Genomic DNA, 25,850 nt, shown 5'->3' on the forward strand with positions numbered 1-25,850 from the left:
GAGAGACTGGGGAATCAGGAGAACTGCCACTTCCTTTTAAGATCTATTCTGGAAGGCATTTTGGATTTCGGGAGGTCATTCATTATGAAGGGAGTAAGGGAAGGAGGACAAATTTCAGGAGTGAAGAATGACCACCCAGCTGGCCCTTCTTCCCCTCAGTGCTGTGAAGAGGGTAAGCTCTTTGAGTGTTCTGGAATAGAGAGCACGATTATATATCTCTGTGTTCCCATTTCTCAGCAGCAGCAGCTGTGTTTCACAGGGAAATTTGGAATTCATCCAATAGTAACGGCTCCTTTCAGTCTGTGACCCAGCAGGCTTTAGATATTTGATTTTGGGGGGCCATTATAAATCCATTAGAGCACCTAGCTACAGTCACCTATAATCGTGAGGAGAAATTTGAATTTGTGAGGAATCTAAAATGAAAATATGCAAATGGCCTGTGTCATGAATAAAAAGACTAGGAAGTGAGTTTTGGTGTCGCCACTGCCTCCTGTCTCAGGTTTTCTTGCTCAGGACTCTGCAGGGCATAAAAATAGTCCAGTTCCTCTTGCAACCCTTCTGTCTGCTGTTTACTGGCTGCGGATTACTGCAGTCACATGGGTAGCTTTTTTTCCCCCCAAAGCAAAGCCATGCTGAGAAGGTCACTAGGAGACAAGGCTCATGAAGGATTCGTGTGGCCCTAACCTGCACTGAAGGGACACAACTTTTCAGAGGGCTACCTGCTGTAGCTATTAGATCAACACTATCCAAGAGAACTTCCTGCAATGATGGAAATAATCTGCAGCTGCTTAGTCTACTACAGTAGCCACTAGGTACATGCATCTACTTAAATTTAAATGTGAACAAATCATAATTAATAGCCAGGCATGGTGGGGCACACCGATAATCCCAGTCAGTGACTTTGGAAGCCAAGGCAGGGGATTGCAAGTTTGAGGCCAGCCTGTGCAACTTAGCCAAACCCTGTTTTAAAACAAAAGGGTTGGGGATATATCTCAGTGGTAGAACATCCCTGGGTTCAGTCCCCAGTACCAAAAAAAAAAAAAAAAAAAAGTGTGTATATATTTGTATTTGTTTGTTTGTGTGTGTATGTGTGTGTGTGTGTGTGTATGCATGTATGTATACAATAAAAAAAATTTAGTACCTCAGGCCATATGTGACTGTTTATTCTTTGAAATATGATTAATGTGACTAAATAATTACCTTTTACATTTAATTTAATTTTAATTTATTTGCATTTAAATTCAAATAGCCACATGTAACTAGTAGCTAATATACTGTACAGTGCGATTCAGCTGTTTTTATTTTTTTGAGACAGGTTCTTGCTAAGTTTCAGAGGTTGTTCTTAAACTTGCAAATTCTCCTGCCTCAGCCTCTTGAGTTGCTGGGATTACAGGTGTGTAATGACCACAAATGACTAGTTTTTATTTAATTTTATTTTTTAAATACCACTGAACCATATTCCCAACCCTATTTATTTATTTAGAGACAGGGCCTCCCTAAATTGCTTAGAGCCTCACTAAATTGCTGAAGCTGGCTTAGAATTTGTGATCCTACTGCCTCAGCCTACTGGGTCACTGGGATTACAGGTATGCACAACCATACCCGGTTAAATCTTTTTTTTTTTATTCGTTGCTCAAGACAATACAATGATCTTTACCCGGTTAAATCTTAAGTTTTTATATCTTGTATTTATTTGCTTCTCTAACATTTAGCATGACTCTGACTTCTCAAATGAATAAATAAGGGTATAGTTTCATAAAATAATCTTGCAAAATAGCCACCATACTAAGTACAAGTTTAATTAGATGAATAACAAAGACCACATCTTTCATTTGTTTTCCATCTTCTTTTACTTCATAGATTGGGTAGGCTGGCAAGAAGCAGTGAAGGGGAAAGAAGGCAGCTCATATTGGGCAGTGGAGAGAGCACTAGAGATCAGGGTTTGCTTTTTCCTGTACATAGGTAATGTGTCAGCTTGATTTGATTGAGACCACCTTAGTGTCTCTGTTTTCTTTCAAGTCATCTACCAACAAGTAAGTCAGTGGAAAAGGGGAGCTAAGAGCTCCACATATGCTGCTCTTTTTGAGGACCTTCAAGAGGGGGGTGCATATGCTGGGACTCAGCTCATGCAAAAAACTGATGATCAGAGGCTGCATGCTTTAAGCTTTGGAGGCACTAAACTTAATACCTTTGGATTAAAGGTACAAACAGAATCATAAAATGCAAAAACATTTTTAAGGCTATTATGGACTGAAAATGTACTCTTACAATAAAACTTTATTTAATATATTTATTTAAAATTCTACTAAAATACCAAGGCAAAAAGTGATGTAGTGCACACTGGAAATTCAGCACATCAGCACCATGTTGGTGAACAACATGGATGGATCTATTTCCTAAATTAATTTAATACATCTCCACTGACTCCTTTGGAAACAATTTCATATGCTGTCATGTCTTGAGAATGAGGAACAGAAAAGGTAGAATGAGAGATGTATTTTATAGTATATCAAAATAAGGGCTGGCATTTTATTTTTTATTATTATAAAAAAGCTGGGACCAAGGACATGTAATAATAATAATGGATGATAGTGGTGGTAGTAAGAAAAATGTTAAAAAACAAATCAGTCTTCCCAAAGGAAGGTAGAGTTCAATGCAGTCATTGAGATCTACAGAGAGATGTCACCACTTCAGAAGTAAAAAAAGCCAACTAACTACAGGAAACTATGTACTGGAAGAGAACAGCAGCCCTAGACCAAGGACAGTGATAGAACCCAAAGTCGGAGACTTCAAGCAATGTCTCCTTGTATTTCCTTTAGTCAAGATTGCAGAAAAGATTTCTGGCCTATTCCCACAGTATCTACTTCTGGAGCACAGATCCTTCAGTTGCATAGAGAGGCATTTGGATTTGTCTTAGGGAAAGCAGGACCTACAACAGTACTTTGCACTCTTTGTAACTTAAACTACTTCAAAGAATACAGGATACATGGATAGCAAATGAGAATTTCCTGTTTGCAGCATCTCTATGGACCAGGCACTATGCTAAGCCCTTGACAGGAATCATTTTGGTCAATGCTCACCCTACCTTATGATGAAAGAATTATCATTATCCTAATTTTATAGCTAAGGCTCAGAGAGGTTAATTTTCTTTCCCATGATCACAGAATTTATTAGTTGTGCAGTGTTAAGAGCAACCAGCTCTTAACAGGTCCTTCTATCTCCCTTGTTCCTCTTATTCTCAACATCTTGCCAGACATATACAAGTTAAAAGTCCCTTACCACTTTTTTTTTTTAATTCTATTTTTGTTTTGTTTTGTTTTTGTTTTTACATTGTAGGGATATTGAACCCAGGGCCTGGCACTGGGCTACTGCTGAGCTACATCCTCAGCCTCATCACAAATTTCTTTGACTGAGGTTTTTTTGTGATGCTGAGGATAGAACCCAGTGCCTCACATATGCAAGGCAACTGCTCTAACAACTGAAATACAATTCTAGCCCCACTGACAGAGGCTTATAATCTTTTTTTTGTGTGTGTTAAAGTGTATTTTATCTACTTAACATGTGATCAAAGTTATGGATCCTAGAGAAATACAAACACTAGGAATGTATATTCTAATCTCATATGAGGACCCAACCCAAGAATCCTGCTCCCTTCCATAAACCTCATGTTTGTTCTGACCCATCTTCTCTGTTACCCTTTTGCTAAAAAGAGAACATTTTAAAAAGGTATTCTATGGTGCAGAGTTGAGATTAAACATACACATTTTAAAAAGTTTTAATAAGCTCAAAGAAAAACAGGGATGGGAAAAGGTGATGACATGTTTAGTGTGAAGAAGAGATATGTTTTCTAAAGGAATCTCTAAATTCATTTAGTTTAATTTGGCAGTGGGATGGGTAGTAAAATGTACATTTGTTTTACAGTACAGCAAGACTAGTTGGGCTTCTTGGTTGTGGGAAATTTTAGGTTGAAGAGTCTCATAGGAGAACCTCAGCAGAAGACTTGCCAGCGTCTGCCCTGAACAAAGAGGGACCTGCTGCTTTGAAGATAAATGAGAAGGGCTGACCTTTCTGTAAGTGTGGTGTTAATGCCTTGTTATTTGTTTTAATTTTTAAACAGCCCTCCAATCCATTTCCCTTCCTTTAGGGCATGAAGACAGACTGAGACCCCAGATCAAAACCAGGACAGTATAGGTAGTGCTGCTAAAAGGCTTGTGAGGATAAAAATGGTTGAATAGGGCTATATTCCTCTAAATGAACTTCCAAATTAGTGTGAAGTTCACTCCTCCAAAACACACTTTGGAATTTTTTTTTTTTAGTTGTAGAATACCTTTATTTTTTATTTATTTATATGTGGTGCTGAGGATCGAATCCAGCGCCTCACATGCGCTTAGGCGGGTTCTCTATTGCTGAGCCACAACCCCAATTCCTGGAATTTTTTTAAAAATGTATTTTTTTAGTTGTTAATAGACCTTTATTTATTTATATGCAGTGCTGAGAATCAAACCCAGTGATTCACACATACCAGGTAAGTGCACTACTGCTAAGCAAGAGCCACAGCCCAACATTTTGGAATTTTAATATTTTTTTCCCTCCAAATTTAAAGATGAGTCTGTCACTATTGCTAATACTAATATCACAATGATAAAATATTATTGGTACAAAGAACAGACTTAATAGATAAAGAGCTGGGGGGTGTTGTTTGGTGGCAGAGGGCCTCTAGGCTTAATTCTTTGTGTGTGTGTGTATGTATGTGTATTTTGCATATGATATTAATGATATTTCAAATCAATGTAAAAAGAATGAATTTCAACTTTGTGTGTGTGTGTGTGTGTGTGTGGTGGTGGGGTACTGGGGATTTAACCCAGAGGTACTTTACCACTGAACTGTATTCCCAGCCCTTCATTAAGAATTTTCTACTTGGGGCTGGGATTGTGGCTCAGCGGTAGAGCGCTCGCCTCGCACAGGCGGGACCCAGGTTCGATCCTCAGCACCACATAAAAATAAAGGCATTGTGTTGTGCCATCTACACCTAAAAAATTAAATAAATACTTTAAAAAAAAAAAAAAAAAAAAAAAAAAGAATTTTCTACTTAAAGTCAGGGTCTCACCAAGCTGATTAGGGCCTTGCTAAATTACTGAGGCAAATTTGCGATTTTCCTGCCTCAGCCTCCTGATCTGCTGGGATTACAGGAGTGTCCCACAGTATCCCAACTGACTTCAACCTTCTTAATGGAGAATAGTGCTGGTAAAACTGGGCTATGCAGGGAAAAAATACCAACTTAGATTACTACCTAATGTCATATACTAAAAGAAATTGCAGGTATTCGACAAAGTACAGCATCCCTTTATGTTCAAAACTCTAGAAAAACTAGGGATAACAGGAACATACCTCAATATTGTAAAAGCAATCTATGCTAAGCCTCAGGCTAGCATCATTCTGAATGGAGAAAAACTGAAGGCATTCCCTCTAAAATCTGGAACAAGACAGGGATGCCCTCTCTCTCCACTTCTGTTCAACATAGTTCTCGAAACACTGGCCAGAGCAATTAGACAGACGAAAGAAATTAAAGGCATCAAAATAGGAAAAGAAGAACTTAAATTATCACTATTTGCAGATGACATGATTCTATACCTAGCAGACCCAAAAGGGTCTACAAAGAAACTATTAGAGCTAATAAATGAATTCAGCAAAGTGGCAGGATATAAAATCAACACGCATAAATCAAAGGCATTCCTGTATATCAGCGACAAATCCTCTGAAATGGAAATGAGGACAACCACTCCATTCACAATATCTTCAAAAAAAATAAAATACTTGAGAATCAACCTAACAAAAGAGGTGAAAGACTTATACAATGAAAACTACAGAACCCTAAAGAGAGAAATAGAAGAAGATCTTAGAAGATGGAAAAATATACCCTGTTCATGGATAGGCAGAACTAACATCATCAAAATGGCGATATTACCAAAAGTTCTCTATAGGTTTAATGCAATCCCAATCAAAATCCCAAAGTCATTTCTTGTAGAAATAGAGAAAGCAATCATGAAATTCATATGGAAAAATAAAAGACCCAGAATAGCAAAAACAATGCTAAGCAGGAAGTGTGAATCAGGCGGTATAGCGATACCAGACTTCAAACTATACTACAGAGCAATAGTAACAAAAACAGCATGGTACTGGTACCAAAACAGGCAGGTGGACCAATGGTACAGAATAGAGGACACAGAAACCAATCCACAAAACTACAACTACCTTATATTTGATAAAGGGGCTAAAAGCATGCAATGGAGGAAGGATAGCATCTTCAACAAATGGTGCTGGGAAAACTGGAAATCCATATGCAACAAAATGAAACTGAATCCCTTTCTCTCGCCATGCACAAAAGTTAATTCAAAATGGATCAAGGAGCTTGATATCAAATCAGAGACACGGCATCTGATAGGAGAAAAAGTTGGCTACGATCTACATACTGTGGGGTCGGGCTCCAAATTCCTCAATAGGACACCCATAGCACAAAAGTTAATAACTAGAATCAACAAATGGGACTTACTCAAACTAAAAAGTTTTTTCTCAGCAAAAGAAACAATAAGAGAGGTAAATAGAGAGCCTACATCCTGGGAACAAATCTTTACTCCTCACACTTCAGATAGAGCCCTAATATCCAGAGTATACAAAGAACTCAAAAAATTAGACAATAAGAGAACAAACAACCCAATCAACAAATGGGCCAAGGACCTGAACAGACACTTCTCAGAGGAGGACATACAATCAATCAACAAGTACATGAAAAAATGCTCACCATCTCTAGCAGTCAGAGAAATGCAGATCAAAACCACCCTAAGATACCATCTCACTCCAGTAAGATTGGCAGCCATTATGAAGTCAAACAACAACAAGTGCTGGCGAGGATGTGGGGAAAACGGTACACTTGTACATTGCTGGTGGGACTGCAAATTGGTGCAGCCAATTTGGAAAGCTGGGAATGGAGCCACCATTTGACCCAGCTATTCCCCTTCTCGGTCTATTCCCTACAGACCTAAAAAGAGCATGCTACAGGGACACTGCTACATCGATGTTCATAGCAGCACAATTCACAATAGCAAGACTGTGGAACCAACCTAGATGCCCTTCAATAGATGAATGGATAAAAAAAATGTGGCATTTATACACAATGGAGTATTACTCTGCATTAAAAAATGACAAAATCATAGAATTTACAGGGAAATGGATGGCATTAGAGCAGATTATGCTAAGTGAAGCTAGCCAATCCCTAAAAAACAAATGCCAAATGTCTTCTTTGATATAAGGAGAGTAACTAAGAACAGAGTAGGGTCGAAGAGCATGAGAAGAAGATTAACATTAAACAGGGATGAGAGGTGGGAGGGAAAGGGAGAGAGAAGGGAAATTGCATGGAAATGGAAGGAGACCCTCAGAGTTATACAAAATTACATACAAGAGGAAGTGAGGGGAAAGGGAAAAATAATACAAGGGGGACAAATGAATGCCAGTAGAGGGGGCAGAGAGAGAAGAGGGGAGGGGAGGGGAGGGGGGATAGTAGAGGATAGGAAAGGCAGCAGAACACAACAGACACTAGTATGGCAATATGTAAATCAATGGATGTGTAACTGATGTAATTCTGCAATCTGTATATGGGGTAAAAATGGGAGCTCATAACCCACTTGAATCAAAGTGTGAAATATGATATATCAAGAACTATGTAATGTTTTGAACAGCCAACAATAAAAAATTAAAAAAAAAAAAAAAAGAAATTGCAGGTATTTTATAGTATTCAAAATAAAAATTAAGACCACCCTAGAACTGATAGAAATTATAATTAGTTATCTAATTTTGAGGGTAGGAAAGATGTAACATAATATACAAGCAAAAGACAAATAATTAGGGAAATAATATGAAAGTAACAAGTAAAATAAAAATAAACTGGGAGGGGCTAGGGTTGTGGCTCAGCAGTTGCCTAGAATGTGTGAAGCACTGGGTCAGCACTGCATATAAATAAACAAATTTAAAAATAGGTTCATCCACAACAACAACAACACACACACACACACACACACATACACACACAAACACACATCTGGGAAAACTCATTTGTAACATGCACCATAAAAGTTACAACCTTAACATGTAAAGAGTTTTTCCAATATAAATTGCCTCAGCACCACATAAAAATAAATAAATAAAATAAAGGTATTGTGTCCAACTACAACTAAAAAATAAATAAACAAATAAATAAAAATTAAGAATAAAACAAGCCAGGTACAGTGGTGCTTGCCTGTAATCCCAGTAGCACAGAGGCTGAGGCTAAAGGCCAGAGAGATCAAAGCCAGCCTCAGCAATGGCCAGGCACTAAGCAACTCAGTGAGACCCTGTCTCTAAATAGGGCTGGAGAGATGGCTCAGTGGTTGAGTGCCCGAGTTCAATCTCCAGTACCAACAAAACAAAACAAAAGCATTCTGTCAGGTGAAATTATGAATGATTTTTATAATCAATACCAAAAAATAAAAAGTCCAAAGCAAATGCTGTCCATGTCCCTTCTTTTTTCTTATAGCATCATAAGAAAGAATATCAGCTACTTTAGAAAATGCTGAGACTTTTTTAGCAGCTTTGGTAAGAGACTTGATTACTTATGAACTTTGGTCATCTTTTACCCCATTTTTTTTTTTAATAATGTTGATTCTAATCTCTGTTTTTTTTTTTAAATATTTATTTAGTTGTAAGTGAACACACAGTATCTTTCTTTATTTTTATGTGATGCTGAGGATCAAACCCAGTGCCTCACACATGCGAGGCAAGCACTTTACCACTGAGCTACATCCCCAGCCCCTTGCCCCATCTCATTTTTGGGAAGAAAAGATAGTTGGATGAATCTGCAATAAGATCTCAGACATAAGAGTGGCTTTCTGAAGTGACCAAGTACATATATAATTCTTACATTTATTTTTGCTGCAATAAGAAGGAGAATAGGTCTACAGGCCTGTTCTCTGAGGCATGCTCACAGTGGGTGGCCCAGTCTGGGTGAGTGGTGAAAGGCCCCCACAGTGAACACCTATATTTGTTGGTTGTGAGTCCCTGAAGAGAGGATGGTAGAGTGAAAGGGGATGAACAGGCTAAAGAGTCTAACCTCTTATATTAAGGCATGTTAAGGGAAGAAAAATATGGAGGAAATTATGTTAAAAAAATAAAGAAGTAAAGGAAGGAACCCATACAGGGGTCTTTCCTAGTCTCTGGCAATTTGATCTCTATCTCAAAGAAAAGACACCTGTGAAAATCTTTAAACTGAACCAAACCTAGCCTAGAAACGCCATCCTAAGACACCAAAAGACTTATTTATCTCTATTGAAAAAGACAAAGAACGTAAATGAAATGAAGTAATGTTAGTGCTTGAGTTAAGTAGTTTCTTCAGTGTTGGAGTGAGGCTGGTGTCCAGAAAAAAGGGTGTCTTCAGATACAGAGTATAGTTTTTGTCAGGTTTGCCTTGGTACCAGAAGTTTAAACATCTGCCATGAGTTATTTTATTTTTGTGGTACTGGGGATCAAACCCAGGCCCTCTCCCATGCTAAGAGTCATATTCTTTTAATGCTACACTATAGGATACAATTTCATACCCTCACCCACCATTCTCTGGTTATGGGACTCTATCAAGCTCCCCATGCACTTGTCCTCCATTGCTCCTAGTTGTATCCCACAAACTCTTTCTGCTTCAGGTCCAAATCATACTCATATTGCTCTTAAGAGTCATCTGCTAATTAGTTTGTTATTTAACCATACTCTAGAATCTGTGGTGTATTTTTTCTAGGCATGTCTTTTTCTAAGTTCTATGTCTACAATTAGTACCTTGTTCTTTCATCATCTCATTCTTCCTAATAAGAAAAAAACCTTATGGACAGATTTCATAAGTTTGTCATTACAGAAGTGACAAAGATGGGCAACAGGACACAATATGAAAAAAATGATAGCCAGATAACAAATTAAGTAGAAAAAACGATTCTAGTTCTAGAGAAAATACTGTGGCACTCTGGGTGAAAATGTTAGAAGACAGAAGGAGTTATCAGAATTATCTGGCTTATCTCCAACATTGTATTAATTCTCTGGATTCACACGGGTTTATAAAATTATTGGCCTTTGCCTGACACTGCTGGGGTAAAGCAGGAGGTAGCAATCTGATTTAATTCAGAGAAGCTATGTTGAGAAAGGGATAAGTCCAACTCTTAAGGTTCAAGTTCGGCGAGTGCTGGCAGTCACAAACAGTATAGCCTGCTTCAGGGGAACTACTGGCCTTTTTTGGGGGGTTGAGGGGGTCTCACTCTGTTGCCTCCTGAGTAGCTGGGACTTCAGGCATGTGCTACCATGCCTAAATGGAATTTCTACTGGCATTTAGCATGTAGACCAGAATTTTCTCTTATAAATTCAGGCAACAACACGAAATCAACACCTACAGATTCACATAACCCAATGCTACTGAAAAGAGGCAGCTTCCAGTAATCAATGGTAATAAGTGTGGTTCAATCTCATTGTATGGTTGAACAGGTGTACTTGGCTGGAACCCCAGAGGGTCCTTAGACTTAACCATGAATTTATACATCTGAAAGGGTGAGGCTGGGGATCAGCCAGAACTATAAAGCAGTCTGTTGTCTCCCAGACGGGTCAAGTCCATTAAATGGGTAACAAAGTCTCTTACCAAGCCCACACAGGGAAGTGTTTTTAACAGTTCTATTGTGAATAGCAACAACTTCAGAAGGATGCACACAGCTAGTTGTCCTACCTTTATTCAGGGTAGATTAGGACTCAGATGAGGTACAAAAAAAGCAAGAATATAGGTGTAGGATTCTAGCTACAGAGGAATGTTCCCTTAATTCCATCTAAGGTCTATTTCATTCTGAACACTTTATCTTGCAGTATTGTGGCTAAGATCAGCCCCATTTAGGTCAGTTCAAGAAAGTACCTAGGCCCCTGGAAAAAGAAAGTTGTAGTTGTAGTATTGGATTTTCTTCCCAAAATGATTCTCAGAAGCCATAAATGCCCTGTACTTCCTATGTTTTTCTTCTATAGGGAGACAGAGTACTTTATATCTTCCCAGTTCCAAAGGAAGATATATTGTCTTTCTTCAAAGACTTTCCCAACAACTAATGGGGTATTCAGATCTTAGGAACCCACCATCAAAAAGGGGCCAGGAACTTCTCTGTCGGCCTCTAATGACGTTAAGGAACTTTCTGCCTAAATAAAAGTATATTATTTATCTATTTCATTTCCAGGATGTAAAGCAGCAATTTTCCCCAAACCAAAGAGTACTTAATTTCCTGCTTAATTATATACTTTTAAAGTTTAAGAAACAAGCACAGAGTCTCACAGATTGGGGCTGGTCCTCCTCTTTGATCCAGACTTCTGAGGCACTTCTCTGGGCAGCCCAAGTCTTGGCCACTGACTCCCAGAGCCTGCTGAAGTGGATCCAAAGAGCTGGATCGGAGTTGTAAGTTTTTGCCACCATAGTTCTATGAACTTTGTCCTTTTTGTTTATTCAGGATATTCACCAATATCCAGTAAGACAAAGAGCTGGGAAAGAAGGGCAGGGTGGTGGCATGTTACTGGCTAAATCCAGATGTCCTTAGTGAAGCCACATATAACAGGAAGCAGAACCCATAGTACCAACCAGAAAAATGCCTTTGTCACAGCCTGCTGCCTGACCCTGGGGCAGGTGAAATGATGGCGCCTTTCTGGAGGGAGTCAGAACATTCCACCTGCCCACGGGAGAGTCTCTGCTGCAGTAAAGTACACTGTCCTTTACTCAACAGGAGAGTAAAGGACAAAATGTACCCCACAGCAAATTCTAAAGTGCCTCCCAGCAAGTCTTGTCACAGCAAAATAGTCACTTTTAAATACACAATTCAAATAGGTAGCCATTACCATGGTGTTTTCCTTCAGGAAATCCCAAGTCTCTTACTTGTAAAGGAATTAGGAGCTCCCAGAATTTTCCTAGGCATTGAATACCTACCCATAAAGAAAAAATTAAACCAAGCTCAACCTCCTTCTGAAGGGTTTGTTATCAGTCATGTCACGAAGATTTAAGTGGAAACAGGGAAGAAATTCAATAAAATATTTATGCTCTCTTACCATTAGCATCTTGGACTCCAGTAAGTGCTCCAACGGCTGCTGCGGTTTCCCCAGACAGGACGATCTGTCCCCCGCCTTGTAAGGTGGCTTCAGCCAGGGTGGCGACAGCATGAGCGGCAGCTTCACTGTGGGTACAGAAACAGGAGAGAGGGATATGCAAGTAGATAAAGGTACAGCACCGCAGCAAGACAAACTGTGGATCTTTCTACTGACTTCATGGCTGCAAGCCTACTAGAAAATCTTTGACGCCAGTCAGAGCAACAGACAGAGCCAGGAGTAATTCTAAAATGATAATAAAAAGCTAGAAAAATCTCAAGCCATATATTTATAAAACTAATTTGAAATTTTCTTTTAACCCAGGTAATGAGTTTTTGAGGACAGAAGATGTTCATTATGTGTCTCTTCTTATCAATATCAACTGAGTGCTTGAAAGCTATAATGGAAGGTGTGATCCATATTCACAATGCAAAAGCCATTTTGATTGGCAATCACAGGTTTTCTCTTCCTCTTTATGGTAACACAGGGCTGACCAACTGACACTATCTTTTAAGCCAAGAATGGAAGATAATATGAAGAATCAGCAACCTGAACTTGCTATTTAACTAAATAAAAACAATTTAGTTTATATCTATACTTTTTTTTTTTTAAAGCTGAAAATTGAAGCCAGGGCCTTGCACAAGGTAGGCAAGTGCTCTACCAGTGAGCTGTATCTCCAGCCTTTTTATTTTTGAGATGAGTCTCACTAAGGCTGGCCTTGAACTTGCAATCCTTCTGCCTCAACCTCAGGGGTAGCTGCATTACAGGTGTGTGCTATACTGCCTGGCTATATCCATTCATTTCACTTATTTATTATTATTATTATTATTATTATTATTATTAGGTACTGGGGATTGAACTCAGGGGCGCTTAACCACTGAGCAACATCCCTAGCTCTGGTTAGTTTTTACTTGGAGATAGGGTCTCATTAAATTGCTGAGGCTGAATTTGAACCTTTAATCCTCCCGCCTCAGCCTCTTGAGTCACTGGGATTACAGAGGTATGCCACTGCACCCAGTTTTCCATGCCTTTTATTTATTTTTTGGTACCAGGGATTGAACCCAGGGACATTTAACCAGAGCCACATCCCAAGTTCTTTTTCTTTTTTATTTTGAGAGTCTTGCTGTTACCTAGGGCCTCACTAAGTTGCTGAGGCTGGCTTTGAACTTGTGATCCTCCTGCCTTAGCCTCCCTAGTTGTGCCACTGCACCTGGCTCTCCATGCCTTTTTTTTTAATTTTTTAATTTTTTTTGTAGTTGTGTATGGACAGAATACCTTTATTTTATTTGTTTATTTTTATGTGGTGCTGAGGATCAAACCCAATGCCCCACGCATGCTAAGCAAGTGCTCTGCCACGGAGCTACAGCCCCAGCTTTTTTTTTTTTTTTTAGTTGTAGTTGGACATAATATCTTTATTTTATTTTTATGTGGTGCTGAGGAGGATCGAACCCAGGGCTTCGCACGTGCTAGGCGAACGCTCTACCGCTGAACCACAATCCCAGCCCCTCTCTTCATGTTTTTTAATACAATAAATGGTGACTGATACCCTGAAAAGTCCAACTCTTCTTTTTGCCTCTCTGTATATATAGATAGGGCTAAAAATGAAGGCTTAAAACTATCACTATATGCCTAAGTTTCTTGCCTCTGTAAATACAAGGAAATAATAAACTCCCTTTCATTGTAAAGCAAACCCTGTGTAGAATAGAAAGACATTAACCATCTGTTTAGATGGAGCAGTATTTTAGCAGTTTATATCCTATTTCTCATTTTTCTTTCATTTCCTTGTTGTATGCTTTAACTATGAGCATAAGTATACACTTTTCTTGATTCTATGATGCTACAAACTATAAGATGTACTATTATTTTATGTGCCAGTAAAGAATAAAAGAAAAATTGGGGGAAATTATAAGATTAAAATTTGTTAACCAAATATCAGAGATGTTAATGGCATTTGCAGGTATGTAGATGGAGCTAGAGAAGATAATGCTAAGTGAAGTTAGCCAATCCCAAAAAACCAAATGCTGAATGTTTTCTCTGATATAAGGAGGCTGATTCATAGTGGGGTTGGGAGGGGAAGCATGTGAAGATTAGATGAACTCTAGACAGGGCGAAAGGGAGGTAAGGGGCGTAAAAAAGATGGGGAATGAGATGGACATCATTTCCCTAAGTACATGTATGAAGACATGAATGGTGTGAACATACTTTGTATACAACCAGAGATATGAAAAAATGTGCTCTATGTGTAATATGAATTGTAGTGCATTCTGCTATCATATATAACAAATCAGAATAAAAAAAATAAAATTATTAAAAAAATCCTCACAAATATCAGAGATGTTAAAATGTGAAAAAAACATAAATTCAGTATTCTTCATAGTAAAATAGAAAGTATCAATTTGCAGTTACTGAGGGAATATCAGAAGTGGGCATGTAGCAGAAAAGGTGGTATTATTTAGTTTTGCAGAGGTGGGCCAAGACCTGGTTTGATTCCCAAATAAACCAGAGGACTCAGCTTTACTCTGAAGTTATAGGCTTTCCTGTCATAGAGGCAAGCATCTTGCAGTCACAGGCTCTAGGTGGGGGGTGTGAGTGGACAGGGTTTTGTTGGTGCAAACATGTTATGACTGTGCAAAGCACAAAATTCACTGTCTCTCTTTATCCTAAGAAACTCAGCAGAGAAATAAGGTAACAGACATAGTAATTCCCCTTAGAAGGACTTCTTGGTTACTTCAGGATTCTAGGGAGCAGTAAAAGAAACTCAGTGGGCAGAAAAAATTCTAAGTAGAAAATTCTCTCCTTACTAACTTACAACTAAAAATTTTAAAAAAAAAAGAAAGGCCTTTCTTTTTTCTTTTTAAAAATATTTTTAGTTGTAGATTGACACAATAGTTTATTTATTTATCTTTATGTAGTGCTGAGGATCAAATCCAGTGCCTCACACATGCTAGGCAAGTGCTCTATCATGAGTTACAACTCCAGCCCTTCCTTTTTAATTTTTATGTCTCTATTTAAGAGTTAATTTTTTTTCTGACAATAAAGCAATACATATGCAAAAATTGGGAACATTTTAGTAAGTAGAAAAGTTTAAATCTCAGATGGCAATTATTTTTTCTAATCTTAAATGTTAATCAGATAATCAGGATCATACTGCAATACAGTTATTTATTTATTGTATTGTATTGGGGATTGAACTCAGGGGAACTCCACCACTGAGCTATATCTCTAGTCCTTTTTAGTTTTTCAAATTTTGCAACAAGGTCTCATTAAGTTGCCCAGGCTGGTCTCAAACTTGTGATCCTCCTGATTCAGCCATCCTAGTAGCTGGGATTACAGACCAGTACCACCATGACCAGCCAGACCTCCTCTCCCCCCACCAGTAGTGGGGATTGAACCTAAGGTCTTGCATATGCTAAGGCAAACATGCTACCACTGAGCTATACCCCCAGCCCTCACATAGTTTTAAAAAATGTTTTGTTTTGAGGTACTGGGAATTGAATCCAGGGCCTTGTACATGCAAGGGAAGCACTCTACCAACTGAGATACATTCCCAGTCCTAAATATTTTTTTAAAGAAACTTTAATCAATAAATAATATTACTAGTCAATTTCATATTACTTAGTTATCATGCCTTAATGATAAAAGTATTTACATTCAGACTGGATACAGTGGCCCATACCTATAATCCCAGGTACTCTGGAGGCTGAGGCATGGAGGATGGCAAATTCGAGGCCAGCCTCATCAACTTAATGAGATCCTGTCTCAAAATAAAACAAAACAAAACAGGGCTAGGGATGGAGCTTAGCCCTGGGTTTAATTCCTAGTACTGCAAAAACAAAAACAATTCTGACCTGAGACTTTATGGAAAGTGGAAAGTATCCAACCTAGACACATGCTGCAGGGCGAGGCAGGGGCAGTGAAGGGAGGCAGCTCCCAGGCCTGACTCGGCATGTCTGTATCTAAGCATGCCCTTTAGTCTTCCTAAAGCTCTATGTATTTGAAGTTATTTTCTTTAATTCTTTCTAAAATATGGTATGGAAGAAGAAGATTTAAAACCAGCAACAAAACAATCAAACAAATATAAAAAAAAAATAAAAACCCAGCAATAACCAAAAACAATTTGTGATGACTAAGGATGAGTGGTCTGATGGGGGTGATGCACTGACAGGTGGGTGAAGTTAGTTATTCCCCTGGTCAGGAGCCAGAGAAAAAGCATAGGACATAAAGACAGCAATGACTTCTCGTGGTTAGCAGGCCTATCATTTCCATATTGGTTCTACTCATTTATACTAGATCTAATGGGAAATGATCAAACATAAGTAGGAGAAAAAGATTACCTTTACTTAAAGGTGAACAGAGATTAATATTTCCTTAAGCTACCACTTTACAGGTTTTAGACAAAAGTCATTTTCTTTCTTTCTTTCTTTTTTTTTATCCCTAGGCACTGGGATTGAACCCAGGGCCAGGCCAGCACTCTAACTCTGAGCTATATCTTCAGCCCTTTTATTTCGAGACAAGGTCTCACTAAGTTGCCAAGGCTGGACTTGAACTTGCAATCCTCCTGCCTCGGCCTCCAAAGTGACTGGAATCACAGGTGTGTGCCATCAGGCCTGGCTCCATCATCTTTTTAAGTTTCCAACCTTTATCTACAGGAAAGAAAAGCAGTTATGTAGTCTTTGCCCACTGTTTCCAGAAAGAATTTGTGATCTATACTATCCATTCCATTTTATGGATTACTATCAGTCTATATGGTAAAGCCATATTTTAATAATGTCTCTAACTTTAAGTCAATATTTTCATCTTAACAAAGAGTGTACACATGTATTAAAATATCATAGAGTACCCCATAGATAAGTACAATTTTTATGTATCAATCCAAAATAAAAGAGTAAATTTTTATTTAAAAATATAGTTCATTTTTTTATTAAGTCACATCTCTATAGCTAAAGAAAGGCAAGTTCTAAATTCCTTGAGAAGTGAAAGTGATCTAAACATCTGTTTCCCTACAACCCTGAGTCTCAGCACTATGCACAGTAGACACACAATAAATACTCTCTCAGTATTAACATCATGTCTACTGGGGTAATGTAGGCTGGTCTATGAATCCATATCATGAATCTCTACGTGCAAGGGCTAAATTGGTCATACACAAGAATTGACTATGCAGGAAGTCCTGTTTAAGGGGGATTATAAATCAGGTGTGGTGGTACACATCTGTAATCCCTGCTACTCAGGAGATTGAAGAGGAAGGAGTACCACAAGTTTGAGGTCAGTCTGGGCAACTTAGTTAGACCCCGTTTCAAAACAATATTTTAGAGCCAGGTGCAGTGGTGCATGTCTGTAATCCCAGCAGTTCAGGAGGCTGAGACAGGAGTTCAAAGTCAGCCTTAGCAAAATCAAGGCGCTAAGCAATTCAATGAGACCTTGCCTCTAAATAAAATACAAAATAGGGCTGAGGATGGCTCAGTGGTTGAGTGCCCCTGAGTTCAATTCCCAGTACCGTCCCCAACCCATAGTATTTTAGAAACGGCTGGAAGGATGGAGCTTAGAGGTAGAATGCTTCTGGGTTCAATCCCCAGTGTGCACACCCATACACAAAAAGAAGTGGAAGGGGAACAGGAAGAGGAGGAAGAGGAAGGCGGACGCAACTCATAAGTCTCGGATAGCTATGCGAAGTAATGAAACTTCAAATTTACCACCGTATGGCAATAATTAAAAGATATCACTTCTTTCTTCTCTGGTTGTTTGGGCTGTGATGTTTTGCTTTTCATTTGTTTACCTTGATTCCCTCCCTACCTCCTTCCTAAAAGTGCTATTTTATTCTTTATTTTGAAATTTTAAATTAACTTAGTCTTCAGTTTTCGCGATAATTTTTCCACAGCCCCTTTGGATTGTGATGAAGCCAGGGTGGGCTGCAGCTGTGGAGCCCTAGGCCCTTGTTCTGACTTGCTACACAAAACTATTTCAACACATGGTTGAAAAACAGGTCTGTCCTGCCTCTGTCCTGATCCCCTTCCCCTCTAATGGATGAAGGAGTCCTTCTGCCTTCTTAGTCTGCCACCTGCCATTACATGCAGCTTGCCTCCCCCTTCTAACTCTGTGCCCGCATCTGCTGTTTACAGTGCAGCAGAGGTGCAGGTGGTTATTAGAGAACCATGCTTATTCCATCTGCACCTGAAACTGAGACAGGCTGGAAGGGGGCAGATTATGAAATCACTTTGTAACCATAGGAACAAAGACCAGATTTCTCTGTGTGTTTTTTCACTAAGATGACTTCCAACAACAAACTATGGAGAGGCTACAAGTGCAGAGCCTAAAGGATTCCACTGTGTCTCATCCACAGAGAAACAATCACCAAGAGCCTGCCTTAAATCCAACCATCCTAAGACATTAGACCATGGGTTATAGTGTTTGCTGCCAGGTTTGGTTTCTTCACCCCTGCAGCCCCCTAGACTCACTGGGGCATTGGACTATCTGATTGCAAACAGATTTCAACATCTCTTTACTCCTCCTTCATGCCACAGTGAACCACATTCTCCTTCCTTTGGAGTAAACATTGTAGCCACCTCAGCTGCATCCTAGTTTGTTAACAAGCCCTCAGGGGATACCATTACCCCCCCCTTTAGCCTTTAGAAATAAGCTCTAGTCCTCACAGCAAAGGGAGCCAGAACATGCCTCAGATTTTCCACTATGAATACAGAGTTCCCAGGACGCTACACTTCACTGGAATATCCAGGGTGTGAGTGGAAGGCTCAGGTTTTGCTGGTCTTTAATGCTGCCTGTTAGACCAGAAGTTGCAGTGAAGGGTTACTGGGGAGGATGGTTCTCACTCTGGCTGTGCCTTTCAGGAAGTTTATCTGGGTGAACTCTTTTAAAGGAAGGAGTAAGACTGAGCCAATGTCTAAGGAACCAAAGAAGACTTTCATGTTCCTGAAGAGTGACATGGTTCAATGGGCTGAGAAAAAAGCTTCAATTCCAGGTCACTGAGAGACTCACGGGTAACACTGAGAGAGTGGGGGGAGAGGGAGAGAGAGAGAGAGAGGGGGAGACAGGGGGAGGGAGAGAGAGAGAGAGAGAGAGAGAGAGAGAGAGAATATGAATATGTGTGTGTGTGTGTGTGTGTGTGTATTTCAGTCTTATTCCTGATTCACCTGGCCATTACTGCATTGCAATTCAATGCAGTCCCATTCTTACTATTTTAGTTTTCCAGATTTAATAAGGCACACTTAGACTGCCTCTTCCTAACTGATCTTCTAATCACCATAAACAATTCTAAACAAATCTTAAAATACATTTTAAATGTCAATAGGTATTAATTCCTAAGTGCTAATGAGTTGGACACCCTGATGAAAGTTTTATATATATCATATCATTGAATCATTGAATCTATTTGATGAATATTATCCTCTTAACAATGAGAAGGAAACAAGGCTCAGGGGTGAAATTTCTCAAGAGCTTATGGCTAGTAAGTGGAGGAGCTGGGATCTGGATCAAATCTACGTGACCTCTTCTCAACTACCACCATGAACAGCCTCACACAATGCACTGTTTTTATTCAAACCCATCAAGGCTCTCCATCTGTTCCAACCAATCTAAATTTTGACTGATTTTATATTTTTGGGGAGGTGACTCCCCCTCTGAATTTTACAATGTGCATAGTCTGTACTACCCAATTCAATAGTGAACTACTGTCTAATACTATTGGCTAGGTGATTGTTTTAGTGAAATCAGTTTCTTCAATAAGAGTATGATTTTGTCAAGAGCAAAGATTCTGTGCTGGATCACCCTATTTTCAGCCTTATCTAGCAGAGTGCTGGCATGGCAGAGTTAAATGGTTATGTAAGACTAATAGCAGCTGCCCACAGTGACAACAGTTGCAGCCCTTACTACATGCCAGGCGCTCATCCGAGAATTTCACTTGCAGTAACTTCTCTCATAACACTATCATAAGTACAGTTATTACCCTCATTTTACAGAAGAGAAAAGCCTGGGCACTGAGAGTTCAATTAAACTTTCCTAGGACAACCAGCTAGTAGGTGACAGGGCTGGGCTTCAAACCCATGTAGTTTGGCTCTAAGACCATATGCTTAACCATTAATTAAAATGTCTGGATCTGTTGAAATTAAAATTCTGTCAAGAATGAAAAAGAAGACTAATATAGGGATAATCTTTCCTTTCAACAACCAGTAGAAAGAACCAAGAAAGGAACAACACAATTCAGGAAGAAACCACCTCTCACTAGGGTCTCATTCCATAGTATCCTTCCTAAACATTCCGGAAGAAAAAAAGTTCAATGTTTTTGGTGAGGGCTTATTAGAAATCAACCCATGGTATCTTATGAGCTGAGAGTGTTAGGCCCAACTGCCAATTCTGACAAACTGAGGTATAGCGCTTCTCTTTAAAGACAAAGTCCTGCCATTCCCACTTATTCCCCTACCCCTGCCTCCACCTGTTGAGTGCCATGGTGACAGTAGCTCCCTGTTGCATTTCCTGTGAAGCTGCCACTGCGGCCTCTGCCAACGACGCTACCGCCTGTGTTGCCTCTGATGCTTGCGTCGTCTGGATGGTCATTTCTCCTCCCTGCAATGTGGCCCAATTTTGTTCCACCTGAGGCAGAAAGGACAAGACAATCAAAAATTAAAGCCATGAAAAAGTTATGAGTTTAAAAAGTAATTTTTATAATAAATTGCTATTTTCAAGCCAAATATATACTTTTAAAGCAAAGGACCTACTATGTACAGAGTTTTTTAGTATGTTGTCTTTTGTATAAAAAGGGGGGTTTCAGAATAAATATTTAAATTCTTTTGAAGTTTGCATAAAGAAATTCTAGAAAACATACATATTCTCAATGTGGAGGATCACACTGAGAATACTTCCTCAGGGTTGAATATGTGACAGAAAGCAAGACTTTCCACTGCTTACTTTTAAATATTGTTTTAAAAATTTGGACCATATCAATATTATCTATTCAAAAATTAAGGTAATTTTTAAAAATAGACAATAAATGTAGTTACCAAAATTTTTATTTAAAGCATTGTACTGAATTCTGGAAAACTGTTAAGAGAGATTTCAAGTGTTCTCACTATACCCCATAATGTATATATACTTCAAAACATCATGCTGTGTTTGATAAATTCAAACTGTGTCAGAGGAAATGCCAGTACTCTAGGCATTGATTACTGTTGTTTGTTTTCCTATGTATCTTTGCAGAGGTATTCTCTTTATATGCAAGCACATTCTCTCTCATATACACACATCTATTTCCTTCTTCCTGTGCTGAGCTACGTCCCTAGCCCTTATTCCTTCTTGGTTATTTGTTTATTTATCTATACATACATACATACATACATACAGGGGTTGTACCCAGGAGTGCTTAATCACTATGCCATATCCATAACCCTTTTTATGTTTTGTTTTAAAGGCAGGGTCTCGCTAAGTTGCTGAGGCTGGGCTTTGAACTCTTCATCCTCCTGCCCCGGCCTCCCAAGTCACTGGGATTACAGGAGTGTGCCACCAAGCCCAGCCCCTATTCCTTCTTTTTAAAAAATGAAAATGACAGATTATTTTACATACCCTTTATACCTTGTTTTTTTCCCCCACAAACAATACGTCTCTGAAATGATTCCACTTTAGAACACAGAAAACTTCCTCATTCATTCATGATTCAGAATTCATAATAATGGTTGCAGGGCACTGTACTACACAGAAATACCATGACTGACATAGCAGCCATTTTTTAATGGACATTCAGGTTCTAGTCTTTTGCTATTACCAACAATGCTGTGGAATATCTTTTTTTTTTTTTTTTTTTGGTGAGTGTGTGTGTGTATGTCTGTGTGTGGTGCTGGGGATGAACCCAGGGCCTTGTGCAAACAAGGCAAGCACTCTACCAACAGTATCCTCACCAGTCATGACAATCAGATATGTCTCCAGATACTGTCAAAATGTCCCTTCTGGTTCTGGGTTAAGAACCACTGATTTTAGTAACATACCTTCTATGGAAAGACTTCTTGTTCTGGATATCAGTATCTAGTTACTTTAATTCATTTGGCTCAATAAATACTGGTTGATTAATTATCACACACACCCTCCCAACCAAAAAAGAGCAGGGCAAAGATATGGGGGTGGTGGTGATAAATCAGTTCAGGCCTAAAACCTCCTTGAACTCCTAGACCTTAGGATGTTAGCTGTGCTTCAAAGGGTTCTTGTTGTCCCTGCTTCACATTGCTAGATCCATAGAAAGTGCCATAGCTCTAGGAGAAACGTTTAAAATAACCTGGTTTGGTCCTGTGAATCATAAAATTACATCCTAAGATTAGGACAATGCTTCTCAGCATGTTTCTCAAAAGCCTCCCAGAGGAGACATTCCTTAGCTCCTTAGTGTGTGTTCTTGGTTCTCTTGGGCAGATGGCTGTGCCAGCAAGCCTTCATGGCTCCTCACTACAAAGGAAGAGATATCCTAGAGCTGCAAAGCTGCCTACTCAGAAACTTAAAAAACTCTTGCTTCCCCAGGTAGGATCACTTTGATCTCATTTCTCTAAGGAGCATTGTTACCAATAATGCCACTTTCGATGGCAAGCTACATTGTCAATTCTTAGATGGTTCGTGATTCCAATCAAAATAGCTGCTGAGGGTTGGGGTTGTAGCTCAGTGGTAGAACGCTTGCCTCGAACACGAGAGGCCCTGGGTTTGATCCTCAGCACCACATAAAAATAAATAAATAAAAATAAAGATATTTTTAAAAAAATAGCTGTTGAAGCTGGCAGCACTGTCACCTATGGCCCTTACACAAGTCTTCCTTTGTCCTGATCCAGCCCTCTCTTTTAGTGATCCTATTGCTGCTGCTCTTATCTGAGCTTGGTCTGGGGCAACTTCCAAATCTCCATTCTCCAGTGGCAGCAATTCAGCATAGACTCATTCAGTTACAAGTGCATTGTGGTAAAATAGTTTTAGGATGTAGCCATAGACAACATAATTTAAAGAAGTTAAATTATATGGCACAAGATTTTCAGGGATGACAGCAAAATGTGGAGAGAAAATGGGAGTTTTCTAATCAGAAATATGGCAGGTGAGGAATAAATTAGCTTTTGTGCTACGATCTCTTTGGAACTTCCTATCCTAGAGTCTTAGTACTTTGCTTAAACCCTTGTTGTCTCTGCTCCCATCTGTTGGGGGGAGCCAGTGTATGATAGTCTATGCCTAGATGTCACTATGACCTAAAGAAAGGGCTACAAGCTTGAAGACAGAAGATATTCAGAGAAGGCCTATGAGTTTCTATGCCTGAAAGATCCACTGCACTGGGGCCCTTTGAATTGTGGCTTCTTCATGCTTTCACAATGCAGTGCATAGAATGTGTTGCTGCCTTCAACATGAACCCAACTCCCATCCTTGAGTCTTTTGTTTTCTAGTTATGCTCCTAGTCTGAGCTCAGGTTCTACTCCCCCCAGGAAGTATTTCCTGAGAAAACCCATCAGCCTATGGTTCAAAGTTAGGCTCTCTCCTCTGAGTTCCATAGCATCCTGGGCTCACCTGATCTAGCTCACTGCCATGGTTCTGCATGGATTTTTCCTATCACCTGCCTAGTGCTCCTTACCAGCAAGGACAGTCTTTACTGTCCTGCACCTGGCACAGGGTGCCAAAAGTGTTTGCTGAGTGTCTGGATGGAGAATATACTCATTTATTTACATTTTTCTACTTATTATCCAACTTATCCCTATTTCAGTTAAACTGACATTCATTAAAAACTCACTAAAATGAGTTGTGCAATTTCAAAATGAATATATGTACTGATAGTTCCATTTAAAATTCATGTCTCTAATGTCTTTGAACGTTGGTGTTTTTTCCTTCTTCCAGCAGAATCATAGATCATTATCACTGGATATTCTATTTTGATTTTTTTGACACCTATGGCTGTTAATATCACCAATACCAACTGTTGGTCCCATCACACAATGGAATAAATTCTTAAAACCATTTGCATTTTTACATATGCCATCAGCATAAAATTATTTATTTAATTTATTATTATTATTATTATTATTATTATTATTTTCAGTATTAGGGATTAAACTCAGGGCCTTACAGATGCTAGACAAGTGCTCTACCACTGAGGTACAGCTCAATTTGTTTTGTTTTGTTTTTGTCTTTTGAGATAGGGTTCTCACCATGTTGCCTAAGTTGGTCTGGAACTCATAAGTTCAAGTAATCCTCCTGCCTCAGCTTCCCAAGTAGCTGTGACTACAGGAATGGAATACCACACTCAGTTAGTGTATATTTTAAAATCAACATGTATGTCCATAAGCAATGTTCATATTTTTTGAAATTCTTTCTTTAGTCAATTCTAAATATCTATGTAATTTGTACCTGTCTCTAATTAATTTTATTTTGCTTAAAGCTACAGAATTTTAATTTCTTCATAACTATAGATTATTGCATACTCTTGGCATACCAGGCTCCCAAATGGTCCTTCTCATGAAAGTATTAAAGAGACAATCTCTTTTACTGTGTATTATATAAAATGCTATATTGTAAATGCAAAATTACACGTTTCTAACAGCTAGGTTCAGTTCATAATGATCCATGAATTTTCACTTTTTTTTTTTGGAGGTGCTGTGGATTGAACCCAGGACTTCACGCACCCTACAGGCAAGCGGTCAACACTGAGTCATATCCTTAGCCCCTGTGGATTTTAATTGTTACAATTAAAATACACAGTATAAGGGCTGGGGTTGTGGCTCAATGGTAGAGCGCTCGCTTAGCGCATACGAGGCCCTGGGTTGGATCCTCAGCACCACATAAACATAAATAAATAAAATAAGGGTTTTGTGTCCAACTACAACTAAAAAAAAAAAAAAAAAAAACACAGCATAAGATACCCCCCCAAATTGTCAAAGCATGATGTTAAAAACACTTAATACAATGTTATAGACATAGAGGCTACTTCTTCATCTTCTGAATCCTCAGCTCTCCCTCACCTAGTCATCTAGGTATTTAAACAGATATAGACAGAATCCTCTTTCTTACCTCTCCATCAGCCACAGCAGAATAATTCACTTGGGCAACAGTGACTGTGGTTGGCAGTTCTGAAGCATCAGCCAATGTGGCCACTGTTGCCCCTGTACCAACCTAAGGAAAAACACGGGAACTGATATCAGTGATTAGACCCTCTGCCTTGTCTCTCCTCAGGAACTAAGATGCATTGAACCCCAAATTCAGCAGATAATGATTCATATGTAATTGTGATGTAAAATCAGCTACTAAACTATTTCTCAGAGACTCATATGAGTTTCAGAAATTTATTTCAACCAAATAGATCAGTATTAGAAGAGCTATTACATGTCTAATCAGTGGCCAGAGCTAGTCAACTGGTTTCTTACTCTCATCCCAACCTGAAATTTAGAAGTTCCCCTCCTGTCAATAAATTGGGTTTGCCACAGAAGAGGTAATTCAGAAGGAATATTCCCTGGCCACTGATAGTGAAACAGTAAAAAAGAAGCCACTTTCAAGGGTTTTATTTTGGAAATGTCCAGGAAAGCTACTCATAGCTCTGAACTGAGTAAAATGAAAACAATTTAAAATACTGTTTAAAAGTCAATTTTAGCCAGGAGAGAGATCTAGGGGAGGTGTATGAAGCTTATACAAGAGTTTGCACAAGAAAACTTCCTGCAGTCTGGGGAAGGTGTCCAGTGACC

The 25,850-nt window shown here is 39.0% G+C and overlaps 1 protein-coding gene across 15 annotated transcripts in view; it reads right to left on the minus strand.

Moving 5' to 3' along the window:
- The window catches only part of Nrf1 (nuclear respiratory factor 1), a 139,771-nt gene that overhangs the window by 19,925 nt on the left and 93,996 nt on the right, over positions 1–25,850 (minus strand). For 10 of the 15 annotated variants that reach the window (XM_058582842.1, XM_058582840.1, XM_058582841.1 and 7 more), the window contains 3 exons: positions 25,183–25,284; positions 20,597–20,766; positions 12,127–12,251 (listed from right to left, as the gene is read on the minus strand). In XM_058582842.1, coding sequence (XP_058438825.1) covers positions 12,127–12,251; positions 20,597–20,766; positions 25,183–25,284 — 397 coding nt within the window. The remainder of the gene's footprint in view (positions 1–12,126; positions 12,252–20,596; positions 20,767–25,182; positions 25,285–25,850) is intronic. The other 5 variants (XM_046455060.2, XM_058582848.1, XM_058582843.1 and 2 more) reach the window with 1 other exon arrangement.

This window comes from Marmota monax, unplaced genomic scaffold (assembly GCF_021218885.2).
Source record: "Marmota monax isolate L192 unplaced genomic scaffold, Marmota_monax_Labrador192_F-V1.1 WCK01_AAM20220418_F8-fsc00131, whole genome shotgun sequence".
Taxonomy (NCBI): domain Eukaryota; kingdom Metazoa; phylum Chordata; class Mammalia; order Rodentia; family Sciuridae; genus Marmota; species Marmota monax.